General features: G+C 43.1%; 1 protein-coding gene across 1 annotated transcript in view; it reads left to right on the top strand.

Moving 5' to 3' along the window:
- Positions 1-16,070, top strand: part of LOC148102245 (voltage-dependent N-type calcium channel subunit alpha-1B-like) — a 224,611-nt gene that overhangs the window by 115,868 nt on the left and 92,673 nt on the right. Inside the window, exons 23-26 of the mRNA XM_087842717.1 lie at positions 6,941-7,196; positions 12,064-12,180; positions 12,356-12,421; positions 12,512-12,603. Of these exons, the coding sequence (XP_087698843.1) occupies positions 6,941-7,196; positions 12,064-12,180; positions 12,356-12,421; positions 12,512-12,603 (531 nt within the window). The remainder of the gene's footprint in view (positions 1-6,940; positions 7,197-12,063; positions 12,181-12,355; positions 12,422-12,511; positions 12,604-16,070) is intronic.

Below are 16,070 nucleotides of genomic sequence, written 5' to 3'. Positions count from 1 at the left end.
AACACAGCATTTTCAAAACGCTCTTGAAAACGCATACATTTGAAAACGGTGCTTTCGCATCGCAGTGTGGACAGCGAAAATGGAGACTTTCTAAACAGTGACGCATGTCAGTCATATGATGCAGTCATGTGACCAATTAAACAGAGATAGCAGAGGGCATTATACAGCAGTTGTTTTGTTTGCTCTCAATTTTTGACAGCCCTATTAAAGATTGATATCAGTCTGTACATGCTCCAGATAGCTTTTCTTCAAATTCTTTAATTCTCACTCGCTTTTGCAACTTTGTACTTTTGTGTTACTCGCAGCAACAACTCCTCCTCATTGTTAGTCCATTTTAAAAACTCTGTGGTTTTCCTCAACATTTTGCCGGGACATTTCAAAGAGCCAGAAAGTAAATAAGCGGCAGACAGAAATGAGGCAGGTCGCATGCGCAGTACTGAAACGTAAGCATTTTCGGCCGTTTCAATGTGGACGCGCAACTCTGTGAAAACAACTGACAACGCTAGTGTGGATGCGGAGCGTTTTCAGACAAAAACGCTGTTTTCAAATCTATCTGGGCTAGATAGAGAAACAGACAACCATTTTCACTCACATTCACACCTATGGGCAATTTATCCCCAGTTAACCTAACTCCACTAACTGCCTGTCTTTGGACTGTAAGAGGAAAATGGAGCCCATGAAGACCACTGTGCTGTCCTATATTTGATTTTGTAAAGCTAATGACTAAGCTGAGACATTTTTAAGGCAAATTGGAAATGGTTTAACAGAAATGTTCTAAAGTTTTGATAATTTCAGATGAAATGGCCAAGGTCTTAAATATAATCTGCTGCTTAGAGCCATAAGACACTTTCAAAATCTTAAGAGGTCCATGCGTTGTCTTGGTAACATTTGGTAAACATTATTAAGGGTATGGCCACTGACCACTATGTATTTGTTGGTTCAGTATTTTCTCCTTATCTGGCTTCTGTGACTAAATATGCATATTTTTGTAATACATTATTTGTAATATATACCTGTTCTTGGTTAATTTTACTTAACAATGATCCAGTTTTAGCATCTGGGACCTAAATAAACTGTTACCCAAAGTTACAAAAAAAAAAAATGTGGTGTTTGTGCCTAAATAAAATATTTAATTATTTCTAGCAAAGTCAGGCTTTTATCCATACAAAACAGAGTACTGAAGTTCCATTCAAATGATAAAAACAGTAAAGCAGATATGTATTTTTATTTTGTTGCAGAGGGCATGTATTGACTTTGCCATAAACGCCAAACCGCTAACACGTTACATGCCTGAGAACACACAGTCCTTCCAGTACAGGATGTGGAAGTTTGTGGTATCAGCTCCATTTGAGTACTCCATCATGATCATGATTGCTCTCAACACCGTGGTACTCATGATGAAGGTAAGAAAGCATATGAATAATAAAATACACATACATGTGGTTTAGCTTTAGGTCACATGTTCATGAATCATGAATTCATGAACATGTGTTTATAGACTTTTATGTTTTTAGTGTTATATATGAAGCTACTGGTAGCAATCATTAGCAGGGACAGTTGGATGCTCTGGCCAAAAGTAATAAAATCCTCCAGCTGCTAACTTTAATCTCGCTGATTCACTCAGGTCATGTCTTTTTTTAAAATTCTTCTCTTTTTACTAAATTAACAAAAATAACAAAATAACAAACAACAAATAAAAAAGCTGAGGCAATTGTTAGTCAAAAAGAAAATTAAGTTAGCCAACTAGTTGCTGCACCTTCTTAGATGACCCTCTTAAGTTGTCACTGGTGGAAAGCTAATTTTGACTCTAGGCAATCACAATTACATTTTTTAAAATTAAATTATTCTCCCACGTCTTGTAAATCACAGAACAAAGGAAATAATTAGTCTTACCACAACACTGATCATGAGTTGGTCAGACTGGTGAAACTCCCATTTCTGTTGGTGTAAAGCTGTTTATCTACATTTAATCCCAGTTAATAGAAAAATGAGTGTGGTTCCAACAGTACATCACAGTCTGCCCACATGATTTAAAAATGCTGCTGTAGTGAATGAAAGAAATGTCAGCACAACTGTTTGAACTTGAACTGTAATGAATAAATGTGTAAAATTACAGGCGGAAGTTGTTCTACAAAGTTCTATGAAATCACAGAAGATGGCCCTTTTCTGTGGACCCATTGTATTAAAAAAAACAAACAACCAAAACAAATTTATATAGCCAATAGTAATAAAAAAAAAAACGTTAAAAAAAACAGGAAACTTTTTGTTATTTGGTTACTTTCCTGCAGTAGTGAATGGCAGTGGAACAAGTCTTTATCAGCAGAAAAAGGTGTAAAACTTACATGCATGGTACCTGCACAAGCGTATTGTGTTGTGTATATTTACTCATTATTGACCATAGGCTCCAGAAGCCGTTCCTAAGGCTTTTGATCAAGTTAATTAATAATAGCCCAATATTGAGCCTAATACCTTGTGTGTATTAACTCATTGGTGCTTCATCAGTGTTACAATTGCACAAATTGCTATAGTTGAACTAATTAGTGTGTGTAATCTGACTTCATTGATAGATAAAGTTGAGTATCATCTGCATAGCAGTGAAAATGTATGCTATGCCTTCTAATGATACTGCATAAAGGAAGTGTGTATAATGCTGGGCATACACTGTGCGATTTTTGGCCAATTTTGAGCCGATTTTTCAGTTGTGATGATCGGCCCGAGTTTCGCCTTCATTATGTGTCGTGCATGTATCGTGTAGTATACATGGGGTAACGAGAAACTATTAACACCACACAACCAGCTCCCAATCATCAATCGTTTAGTCATAAGAAAATCAAACCTGTTCGAAATCCTGTCGGCCGTCGTGAGGGTGTCAACGCAGCCTCCCACACTGTGCACATGCAAACACAGAAATGAAAGTGAAAAGACGGAGCAGCACTGCAGTGCAGTGTGTAATCTGGACACAAGCGATGAAAGCACAACTTGTAGAACTTTCTCATCAATTCACAATACTGTGAATGCTGAAAAGCATTCACAGTATTGTTATTCAAATATTTACTATTACTATTCCATCTTCTGTACGTTTTTTGTACTCCTACTACTTCAACACCGTTCAACTTAGAAAAACCTTTCAGTCGCTATAGCAACCAGGCCCACCTGTCTGCTTAATGAGCTCTGTCTGTCACTGGCAAGATTAATCTTAAAAACTTACAGTGGGGCAAAAAAGTATTTAGTCAGCCACCGATTGTGCAAGTTCCCCCACTTAAAATGATGACAGAGGTCAGTAATTTGCACCAGAGGTACACTTCAACTGTGAGAGACAGAATGTGAAAAAAAAATCCATGAATTCACATGGTAGGATTTGTAAAGAATTTATTCGTAAATCAGGGTGGAAAATAAGTATTTGGTCACCTCAAACAAGGAAAATCCCTGGCTCTCACAGACCTGTAACGTCTTCTGTAAGAAGCTTTTCTGTCCCCCACTCGTTACCTGTATGAATGGCACCTGTTTGACCTCATCATCTGTATAAAAGACACCTGTCCACAGCCTCAACCAGTCAGACTCCAAACTCCGCCATGGCCAAGACCAAAGAGCTTTCGAAGGACACCAGGAAAAGAATTGTAGACCTGCACCAGACTGGGAAGAGTGAATCTACAATAGGCAAGCAGCTTGGTGTGAAAAAATCAACTGTGGGAGCAATCATCAGAAAATGGAAGACATACAAGACCACTGATAATCTCCCTCGATCTGGGGCTCCACGCAAGATCTCATCCCGTGGGGTCAAAATGATCATGAGAACGGTGAGCAAAGATCCCAGAACCACACGGGGGGACCTGGTGAATGACCTGCAGAGAGCTGGGACCAAAGTAACAAAGGTCACCATCAGTAACACACTACAACGGCAGGGAATCAAATCCCGCAGTGCCAGACGTGTTCCGCTGCTGAAGCCAGTGCATGTCCAGGCCCGTCTGAAGTTTGCCAGAGAGCACATGGATGATACAGCAGAGGATTGGGAGAATGTCATGTGGTCAGATGAAACCAAAGTAGAACTTTTTGGTATAAACTCAACTCGTCGTGTTTGGAGGAAGAAGAATACTGAGTTGCATCCCAAGAACACCATACCTACTGTGAAGCATGGGGGTGGAAACATCATGCTATGGGGCTGTTTTTCTGCCAAGGGGACAGGACGACTGATCCGTGTTAAGGACAGAATGAATGGGGCCAAGTATCGTGAGATTTTGAGCCAAAACCTCCTTCCATCAGTGAGAACTTTGAAGATGAAACGAGGCTGGGTCTTCCAACATGACAATGATCCAAAACACACCGCCCGGGCAACAAAGGAGTGGCTCCGTAAGAAGCATTTGAAAGTCCTGGAGTGGCCTAGCCAGTCTCCAGACCTCAACCCCATAGAAAATCTGTGGCGGGAGTTGAAAGTCCGTGTTGCTCGGCGACAGCCCCAAAACATCACTGCTCTTGAGAAGATCTGCATGGAGGAATGGGCCAAAATACCAGCTACTGTGTGTGCAAACCTGGTAAAGACCTATAGTAAACGTTTGACCTCTGTTATTGCCAACAAAGGTTATGTTACAAAGTATTGAGTTGTATTTTTGTTATTGACCAAATACTTATTTTCCACCCTGATTTACGAATAAATTCTTTACAAATCCTACCATGTGAATTCATGGATTTTTTTTTTCACATTCTGTCTCTCACAGTTGAAGTGTACCTCTGGTGCAAATTACTGACCTCTGTCATCATTTTAAGTGGGGGAACTTGCACAATCGGTGGCTGACTAAATACTTTTTTGCCCCACTGTATGTTTCATCTGCTGCTGTGTGCACAGTGTTTGCTCTAATTTGTGACAGCAGGAACATGAAGAACACATTGTTCCCTTTCAGTCGATTCACTCGGTAAAACACTTGATAGTATGATAGTAGGATATCACGCCCTCACGTGTCCTGGCTGACGAAACCTTTATTCACGCCTTTAAGGCAGATGACGTGTGATGACACGCGCACGGCCCCGCCTGCACATATAGCCGCTGTCATCACACTCATCCCTCAGTTCTTATGCTCTGAGACGCTGAGAACACTTCTGGTGAGTTGAGCTAGCTAGCTGCTGCTAGCTTAACTGCCCCTGTTGGTGTTAGCCTCCACCGCGCAGTTGGTGCGTAGGCTGCCCGCGGAGCGCTAATTTCAAGTTTTCCTGTGCAGCGTTTTGCTTTGCATTTTGGAATGGACTCCAAACCGAAGCGAGCTCCTTTCCGAGTCTGGAGCCCTTGCTTCGTCTGAGTCAGAAGACGAGGATCCAGTCGATGTCCCCGCAATTAGCTGGGCTGACCGCATGGAATATGTTGACAGGTTAGCCGATGAGGAGCCGGAACCATGCAGGAGTGCTGACGGGCTTTAGCCTGGGTTGAAGCCCGCCAGCACTCCCCAGGAAGATGATGACATGCTGGACATCGGCCTGGACATCCATGGTTTGTCGGAGGATAAGCAGGAGAGCTCATTGTCGGCCCAATGTGCCACCCCTGCAGCACCGGTCGGCCATAATGACGCCTCTCTTTTCTCCCTGTTTTGTCGTGCTGCTGAGAAGCTGTAGGTGGACTGGCCCTCTCCTCTGCTAGCTCAGAAGCCGTCACAGTTCGAGGGTTTTTTCCTCCCACCAGAGCCCACAACGGCCAAAAACTGCCTTCCCTAGTTCCCAGACTTTGTCTGCGAACTAACAGCATAATGAGACAAACCTCTGTCTACCAGCATCACTGTGCCCCTGTCATGTGGGGGCTGTGTGCAGGCAGGAGTGGTGATAAGGAGGACCCAATGTGCAGACACTCGGAGGCAGAAAGTAAACTCAAACTCAGATTTATTGCTAGATGGCAAACAGAGAACTAGCAAAACTGGGAATACAAATACTAAACTGAAAATAACAATAACCTGAACTGGCAAACAGACAGAACAAACAGCAAAATGATGGTGGATAAGGGTAGATCACGACACGGACACAGAGAAACACAGGGCTTAAATACACAGAGGGAGCAATCAGGAAACAGCAGGGAAACACAGCTGGGGCAAATCAGGCCTAACGAAGCAAAGAAGCAAAACCAGACGCATTTACATGAGACACGGACTTTCAAAGTAAAACAGGAAACATAACACAGAGACGCGAACTTGACAAGGGGATACAGCTGACAGGGGAGCCAGAGCAACTAGAGAACACAGAAACATAAACCATTAGACAGAACTCTAACAAAGAAACCAAAGACTAGAAATGATAAATAATATAATAAACTCAAAACCCTGGGTCAACGACCCAGGCATCCTAACAGCCCGGCTATGGACAGTACATGGAATTGGACGGCGTCTGGCTTAGCTAACCCACCCCCTATGGAGCCGTCTCTGGCTGCTTATCTGGCCCCGTCCCATAACCATGGTGTCGGCGGCTCTGCAACTCTGCCATCCAAGCACTGCAGATTCTCTACTTCGCAACTGAGAAGATTTATCAGGCTAAGGTCGGCACTGCTCACGCCATGACCTCGGATCGCTGGTTCCTGATGACAGCCCGCTGGCACCTCTTCTTAACGAGGTCAGAGTCGCCACAGATTACATCCTCCATGCGTCTCGCTGTGCAGCGCTCTCACTGGGCAGAGGGATGGCTTCGGCAGTAGTGGCACAGAGGCACCTGTGGCTGACCCTCTCTGATGTCCCGGATAGTGACAGAGCTGTATATATGGACGCACCAGTGTAATCAGCTGGGTTATTCGGACATTCACTTGAAGCCATTCAGGCTAGATTCGATCTGAGGAAGAAGCAGACGGAAGCTCTGCGCGACATCATCCCCAGATGTCAGGCGAAGCCCAAGCCCACAGCTAGCTCTCACAGGCCCGCCGCTCCACTGCTAACTGGCAAGAGACAGGCACCCACCACTGCCGTGGGTGTGCCACCAGCGGGAGCGCATCCTCTGGCCCAAGCTCCACGCCAGTCGGCCTGGAGCAAAGGCCCACTCTCGGGCCCCCGACGGGACCTGACGCCCAGGAGGAAGAAGCCTTAGCCCTCCTACCTGTGGTTTCGAGCGGAGAAGGGGGCCGGTGGCAGGGAGACGCTGCTTTTACCCCTCTGTTGCCGCCCAAGAGGTGCCACTTAAGTTCTGTTCAGGTTGTCAGGCCCAGAAGGCACAAACCCCCTGCACACAAAATGCCTCAGGTTGTAACTCCCTGTTCAGGTGTGTTAAATGTTCAGGTGACCACATCAAGTGTTCCTGCTGTTTTTCATTGTTGTGCCCCAGGAAAGGTGCCTCCAACAAAATGTATGAATGTACAAGTTCCCATGTTACAATCTGTGAACTTTCAAAAGAGCTCACTAATCCCGAGTCAGCAGATTTCTTTCCTCGGTTTGGAAATATGCTCGCTTTCCAGCCGCGCATGTTTGTCGGAGCACAGAGTGGCCACGTTTCATCGCTGCCTCACTCAGTTTCAGGTGGGACGCAGACTGCGTTTCCAGACGATATTACGTTTGTTGGGCATGATGGCATCTATGATCGCTGTAGTGCCACTTGGACTGTTAAAAATGAGAGCGGTGGACTCTCTCTCTCACCGCCTGTGTGCATCGCATTTCATTGCTCTATTGTGGATGGTTTGACATTCCTGCAGGAGCTGCTGGAAAAGGACCTTTCATTTTCGACAATTAAGGTTTATTTAGCACCTATATCTGCTGGTCATATTGGCTTTGATGGGGTGACACCAGGTGCACATCCCCTTGCCATACGTTTTCTGAAAGGGGTTCACCAGCTGAGACCCGTGCTTAAGTCCAGTGTCCCTGCTTGGGACTTATCTTTGGTGCTGGAGGCCCTTTGTTTGAACCCATTGAGTCTGTGGATATGAAATTTCTTTCATATAAGACTGCATTACTTCTTGCTTTGGCTTCGGCAAGGCGAGTGGGTGACCTTCATGCGCTGTCTGTGCATCCCTCCTGCACACAGTTCTCTCCTGATGGCCACAAGATCATATTGCGTCCAAATGCTGCCTATTTTCCCAAGATCATGCCTACATCTTATAGCTCAATGTAGTTTGAGTTGCTGAGCTTTTGGCCATGTGCTATGCACCCACATTGAGCGCACTCAGAATGTGCGTTTATGTGACCAGCTGTTTGTCTGCTTCGCTAATCCAAATAGAGGTAGAGGTTTGTCTAAACAGAGGCTGTCCCACTGGATTATAGAAGCTATCTCACTGGCATACGGCACCAGAGGTCTTGCTTTGCCCCAGGGGGTGAGAGCTCATTCCACTTTGGGTATGGCAACCTTATGGGCTCTTTTTAAAGAGGTGCCTGTAGCTGATATTTGTGTGGCAGCTAGTTGGGCATCACCGCACACTTTTGTGCGGTTTTATCGGTTGGACGTTACAGCCCCTTCGGTGGCTCATACTGTCTTTTCTGCTGGGTCTACCGCTCACTAAGGATGTCTTGGTCTGATTCCGGTTCGGTGGCTGCTCTGCGGGACGTGTATATGTATATGTATGTCCCATACTTATGTGTTGTACCGAGTGAATCGACTGAAAGGGAACGAATAGTTATGTCTATAATTTCTGTTCCCTGAAGGAGAGGAACGAGGTACAACACAAGGTGGCCCCACTGAGCAGTTTGGCTCAGTGAAGAGCGGCTATTGAACTGAGGGATGACTGTGATGACAGCGGCTATATGTGCAGGTGGGGCCGTGCGCGTCATCTGCCTTAAAGGCGTGAATAAAGATTTCTTCAGGCAGGACACGCAAGGGCATGATATCCCATACTTATGTGTTGTACCTTGTTCCTCTCCTTCAGGGAACAGAAGTTATAGACATAACTATTTGTTGTGTAGAACAAGTCCTCGGGATATTCACCTTTTAAAAATGATTTTGATGGGAGTTAGGGTCTTGGATTTAGAAGCAATTGTTCAACAGGTGCACCGAGGCAGATTTGACAGGGTTTTTCCACAGATATCAGTAGTTAGTTCTGGACAACTGGATCAAGCATTCTGATTGGCCCATGAAATTCAGGCTTCTGTTTGATTGGTGGATTTGTTTTTAGCAGATAGGTGGTTCAAACCTGGGCATTTGGAGTCAGTTGATGACTTTAAGAATCATCCTTTCTGACTGGATTATTAAAACTTACAGCATTGATCTTTCTGTAGTGAATTCTCCCACATTTCAGTGATTTGGTGATTAAAAGAATAGGAACTTTTAATATTCATTCAGATGCTTTGTGACTCAAAACTACTTTCAAACTTCTTCTGTGTTAACATCAGCTTTTAGCAGTTCTGCACTTTTGTTTTCAGGTGAATAATTCTGTATTTTTCATCTCATTAAACATTTTTTACTTAAATTCAGCATTTATTTCATTTCAGCTCAAAACATTCAGCTATCAGCAATCACAATGCAGTTTCTTCAGAAAATGGATTTTCTAGTTTTCATTAGCAATTTAGCAACATTGATGGTGGTGGTGGATGTGTCTATGTGTGAGTGAAAGACAGAGAGGGAGAGCGAGAGACAGATTTTGTGTTATAACTTTCATGTTAGACACACGCAAGTGTGAGCACTCGGGCACTAGTGTGAGACCCTGCATTGTGCTCTACGAACTTCTAACCCCTGAGAGTCAATCATACAGTTTGAGCAGGAGCTGAATAACGCGACTGAAAAAAATCGCACAGTGTATGCCCAGCTTAAGGTAAAAAGAACTGATCCTAGCACTGAACCCTGTTGAACACCATAATTAACCTTAGTGTGTGAAGAGGACTCTCCATTTACAAAAAATGGGACTGTTAAATAACACAGACCACTGTCCACTGTCAGAGGCCATAAGATTGTAACCTTGACTTATGCTTTTTCTGGACTGTACTGTACTGTTTCTGTACAGAAGAGAATGTTTAACAATCTAGTGTTTTACTCTTTGCTGCAGTTGTACATTCTATTCTGTCTTTTAATTTTTGTTTAAAACTTTTTTTTTGCTAATTTGTGCTTTGTTTTTGGTGGTCTGGGAGGTGACACAGGCTACTTCCACACTAATGCGTTTTTGTTTGAAAACGCATAGTTTTCTCTCCGTTTGTGGCCTCCCGTCCACACTGAGACAACGTTTTCACTCATGGAAAGCGCTCTATAAAATGCATACATTTGAAAACGGTGCTTTCGTGTTGCAGTGTGGACGCAGACTTTATAAAACGATGATGCATGTCAGATGCATGATGCAGTTATGTGACCAATTAAACAGAGATAGCGGAGGGCATTATACAGCAGTTGTTTTGTTTGCTCTCAATTTTTGACAGCCCTATTAAAGATTGATATCAGTCTGTACATGCTCCAGATAGCTTTTCTTCAAATTCTTTAATTCTCACTCGCTTTTGCAACTTAGTACTTTTGTGTTACTCGCAGCAACAACTCCTCCTCATTGTTAGTCCATTTAAAAAACTCGGTGGTTTTCCTGTGGAACTGTATTCCTTGTTCCTGTGTTTCTTGTTCCTTGCGACTGTGGACGTAGCCACAGTCCCAAGGGGATGGGGTTTTGGAGGAATAATAATCCCATAATAGTCAAACACAAAGGGGCCCGGAGGTAATCCCTGATGAAACCCTACCACCACCTTGAATCTTTCATTTCTACGTGTGAATTTCAATTTTTTTCTAATTTATACCATTGAGGCCTGCTCTTAAAAACGAACATAGATGTAGCACTGTTTTTGTAGATGTTTTAAGAAATATGTGGGCAAAGTTTTTAGAACATGTTTAATTTAGTGGCATCTTGTACAGAACGTGATTTCGCCAAGTTGGTTGGATAGATGCGATTAGTAGAATCAGTTAGCTAACTGAATTAGTTTCTGTTAGCTAACTAGCATCAGACCCAGTTCTTCATTGTCTGACTAGCTACACTGACATGGGAAAATCCACCTGTTAGCCGTAAGGTTCAGGTTTGTAAAAAACGTTTTGAATAAGGACAGTGTGGAAGTGTTTGATTCAGGTGACAGGTGGTTTACCGGGCCAACAAGCTAGAGTCAAAAACTCTTATTTTCCTCATCTAGCAGGGTGTTCAAAGCAGCGCAATCAGGTGATGCGATAAGTGGTATTTTATGGAATAAAACAATCTTTCTTTTCCCAAGCAGATCCAAACAGTTTACACTAGTGATTAATACATTCACATCACATCACAAACATAACTGTGTTTTTTTTTACTGAAGCACAATCAGGAAATACATCAGCATATCTGCAGGAAAAATTGGTTAATATGTGTGGTAGGCGGAATTTCTGTTTCACTGCAACTAGCCAGACAACAGAGAGCCACTGAATGCTTAACAGTCAGAGAAAAGTGAATAGTGTATCCTTAGTTTTAACTTAAAATTCATGGTTGCAGCAAAGGGCAGCACAAAAGTGATCCACTTAAACTGATTTTTAGTTTTAGTGTCCTTTATTTACCCTGAATTATTGTTTTTGTTAGTAGTTAGCTAACACAAACAGTGCCAGTCTATTACTAGCAACTAACCAACCCGGTGATGTCACATGTTTAAAATCTTTAAGCACGTATTTCTTGAGTCCAGCTATAGAGTTATAGTTATGTCAGTTTTTGAGAACAGGATATGTTTTAAATTAGCCTTTCTACATGTAAAGTACTTTGAGTGCTCAGATAGAGTAGAAAAGCGCTAAATAAGAACCAGTCAATTTACCATTCACTCCCGGTGACCTTAACCTCGAGGTCAGAGAAAGTTTTCTGAAAATCCTGTGAATGTAATAACTTGAGAACAAGGTCACATAAGATTTCAAAATTGGTACCATAGGTGTGTTTACTAGGAGGCTTCCTTTGCTCCTTTGTCAACCAGTCTGTGCACTGTTGTCTAAGGTTATGAGTAAATGGAGCCATCTGGAAAACCTTTGTGCCCCCTTTTAGTGATAATTCTTAAAGCACTGTGATGAACAGCATTTAGCGATCTTGAATGTATTGACCTTGTATGCTTTTGCCACATGTGATTGTTTGTAACCAGCTGACTTCCATAAGTGTGTTTAACATTGAGCAATGATATTTGGTGGATAAGTGCTCCCTATCTTATCTGTGTCTAACAGGACAGGCTGCTCAACTTGAGCTTTCTGAGGCTCTTTAGAGCTGCTCGACTCATAAAGCTGCTGAGGCAGGGATACACCATTCGCATTTTGCTGTGGACCTTTGTTCAGTCTTTTAAGGTGCTCATAAACAGTACAATGCTTACACATTCTTGACTAGCCCTGATATTCACATTTTCTGTACACTTCCAAAGCCACATACAGTAATTTCCTGCACACACTTCTACACTGCCTAGAAGAACTCAGAGTGGGTATTTAAAATGAAATACGTTTTGTTTCCTGTTGTTCCCTTTAGGCCCTGCCTTATGTTTGTCTACTGATTGCCATGCTGTTCTTTATCTACGCCATCATTGGAATGCAGGTGTGTGATGCTACTCGGTCAGAGAATGTGATATTCATGCAGTAATTTACCATTACAATATTGTGGCCTGAATCCATGTTTCTGCTCTAGGTGTTTGGCAACATTGAGCTGAATGAGGATACAGCTATAAATCACCACAACAACTTCCGCACATTCCTTCAGGCTCTCATGCTACTGTTCAGGTATACATAACTTAAATATATACATTGGTCCATAAGCACATTAAGCAAATAGTTTTATCACTCAGTCGTAAATGCTGATCGGGTTTGCTGTCATCTCACCAGGCAGTTTATCAATGTGATAGTGCCTTAAGATCGCTGTTCAATGATTGTCATTCACAGTGGACATAGATGGCCTATTTTACTTGTTTCCAAACCATCTGTCCTCTGGGTCCAAAGTATGAACATTGGTAGCCTCCAAAGAGTGTCCTTTATCCTTTAGCTCCAGATGTACAGCTGAGTCTTGTTGTGTCGAGGGGGCTCTTATATGTTGAAGCCATCCATTTATGGAGTGGCTGTTTGGTTGCTCCAACGTAGAGGTCCAAGCGCTCCTTGCTGCACTGCACATCATACACTTTGTTGCTTATTTTGTGTTTAGGAGCAGCAAACAAAAATGTCAGTACAAATATTTACTGAGTGTACATTCCCAGTTTCCCATACAGTTCCCAAAAGTTTAAGACCACTTGAAAAATGGCAGAAAATAATATTTTCGATGATTGGAACTTTTTATTAGCTGTAAAACAGCTGATGTTTCAGTTTAAGTGGTGTTTCTAATAAATTGCATGCTCACAAAAAAGTTTTGTCTCACTCCTATTTCTTCTTGTTGCATGTTGAAGCGCTACTTGGAACCTTGTTAAGGTCCAACCATCCGGGCACTTGGTTATGGCGTTCCATCTTGCACCCTGCTGTTATGTGCAGGATTGTCTCAGGGGCATCTTTACACAGCCTTCACCTGGGGTCTTGCCTGGTATGGCAGACGTGAGCACGTGGTTGGTTGGGGCCATCTTCCTGATATTTGTTGTCTCATCCTGGACCGTGGTGCTAACACTCACCAGTTCCCGGCCTCCTTCCTTCCATTTAGCATACAGCTTCAGGGTGCTGGACTTGGACTGAAACCCTCCATGAATGATCAGGAGCTTCCTTGTCTTGATGTCAGTGGCCTTCTATGTCCTCCTTTCCCCAGCTTATTGTCCCAGCAGGGTTAATCCCCATCTTCTCGATCTGATACACCAGATCGTGTTCTTACCGTTCAGCTGACTCATCAGGACTTGCCTGACCCTCTGCAGGTACTTGGTGGTTGCAGCTTTCCCAGCAGCCTCATCATGGTTTCCATTTTCTGTGGGATCCCCAGGTATTTGTAGTGGTCCTTTATGTCTGCATTGTTGCCTAGTTCGATCCCATCAGTTCTGACTACCTTCCCTCTCTTTGTTATTGTTGGGTCTGTGTTTCCACAAGCCCCGCTAGTTTAGAGACTTATTCATCATGAAGAACACAAGACAATCAATCTCCTGGAAGCCTAATAGCACAGCTCTCTGCGCGATGTCTGTTGTGCTGAAGGTGATCTCTGATCCTCCTGAAGCCTCTCTCCTGGCCTCAGCTTCCATCTTGTGGACAATCTTCCTTACTTAGGGGCAACCGTGGCTCAGGGGGTTGGGAAGCGTATCTGTAACCCGGGCTCTCTGTCCTGGTCGTTGTGTCCTTGGGCAAGACACTTTACCCTAACGCCTACTGGTGTTGGCCAGAGGGGCCGATGGCGCAATATGTCTGTCAGTCTGCCCCAGGGCAGCTGTGGCTACAACCGTAGCTTGCCTCCACCAGTGTGTGAATGCGAGAGTGAATGAATAGTGGCATTGTAAAGCGCTTTGGGTGCCTTGAAAAGCGCTATATAAATCCAATCCATTATTATTATTATTACTTGCTTCTTCTCATGCTACCTCACGACACCTGCAAATTAAAAAATGACACTCCTCTTGTGCCACACGGCTCTCGCCATGTGTCAACTCCCCAATGAGACATGCACAAGAATGTTGCACATTCTCTCTAAAACAATCTCCAGGGTTTCCCACTTGGAGCAGCTTCACTCCAACCTGTAACCCTGTGTAAAAACATTAGTCAGCAGTTACATGTTTAGCTTGTTTAACTCCCAGCTCCACCCGGAGCCTGTATCCTGGAAGACAAAGTCTTTAAGTTTTAAACAACTCACATTTGCAACCAACTGCAACTCATAAGTGTAATAAAGTATTCAGCATCACAGAGACAATGATCATTGCAGGTTTATTCTAACCTCATTAAACTCCTACTTTTTCCATAATTTGCTCCAAATCATTAAACATCTCATCGTCATTCCACATTGTAATCAGTGACTTTCCTTAAGTTTGTCACTCACCAGGAGCCCCAATAGTGGTCTGATAATGAGCCCCATGTGACTATTCTGTAACCACTGCACATCTGTTCAATTGTCACTTGTCTGTCTGTGCTGAATCCTTTACAAGCACTCTTAAAGGAAACACAAACATTAGCTAAATACACGATTCATCCTGGTGGTCAGGCGTCGGTCATCCAGATTCCAGAGGTGCTGTAAAAGGTCATAAAGTTAACACTCTGCTGTAAAAAGAAGTAACACTGGTGTCAAACACAGTATCACACTGTATTCACTTCTTCCCTGTAACATTCACATTTTCTCCAACAACACAGTGTAATTTCATCACCAACATATAGCCTGTAACCACAGTTTTCTTCACACAAAAACTCAGTAATCCTGTTGTAGAAAAACATCAAGTTGTGTGTCAATACTGTATGTAAATCACATGATTAAATCACATGATTAACCCTCTGCTGTAGAAAAGAAATGTAAATGTTAGCGCTGCGCAGGTGTATACACACTTTCTCACAGTGACTTCTGTGAGCAACACAAGCCCATGAATAACACACCACTGGTAAATTCACAGACACAGAAAGTGGCATTTAAAGGTTAAATCGGCACGGCCAAAGCTCATGCAACCTAGGATGCTGCTGTCATCTTTCTGCTCCTGTAAAAAGAAACACACATAGATTCATCCACCCTTTGTCCTGTCTAGGTGGAGGTTAACCTTGAGTAGTGGTCAAGTCAGTCAAGTCTTGTGAGCTTTTGTCAACTTTTACCAGTCAGTCAGTTTTTTTTCACTCATTCATTCACTCATTGCTTCTTAACTCAGATAAAACTGAGGTCATTGTACTCGGCGCTGAAAAGCTTAGAAATATGGTATCTAACCAGATTCTTACTCTGGATGGCATTACCTTGGCCTCCAGTAACACTGTGAGGAACCTTGGGGTCATTTTTGACCAGGATATGTCCTTCAACGCACATATTAAACAAATATGTAAGACTGCGTTCTTCCATTTGCGCAACATCTCTAAAATTAGAAATATCCTGTCTCAGAGTGACACTGAAAAACTAGTTCATGCATTTATTACTTCCAGGCTGGACTACTGCAATTCATTATTATCAGGATGTCCAAAAAACTCACTGAAAAGCCTTCAGTTAATCCAAAATGCTGCAGCAAGAGTACTGACAGGGACTAGAAAGAGAGAGCATATTTCTCCTGTTCCCTTCATTGGCTTCCTGTTAAATCCAGAATTGAATTCAAAATCCTGCTCCTCACATACAAGGT

This window comes from Neolamprologus brichardi, chromosome 7 (assembly GCF_056152115.1).
Source record: "Neolamprologus brichardi isolate AB-2024 chromosome 7, ASM5615211v1, whole genome shotgun sequence".
Lineage (NCBI taxonomy): Eukaryota > Metazoa > Chordata > Actinopteri > Cichliformes > Cichlidae > Neolamprologus > Neolamprologus brichardi.
Note: the sequence above shows the minus strand (reverse complement) of the source record. Positions and strands in the feature narration are given on the sequence as shown.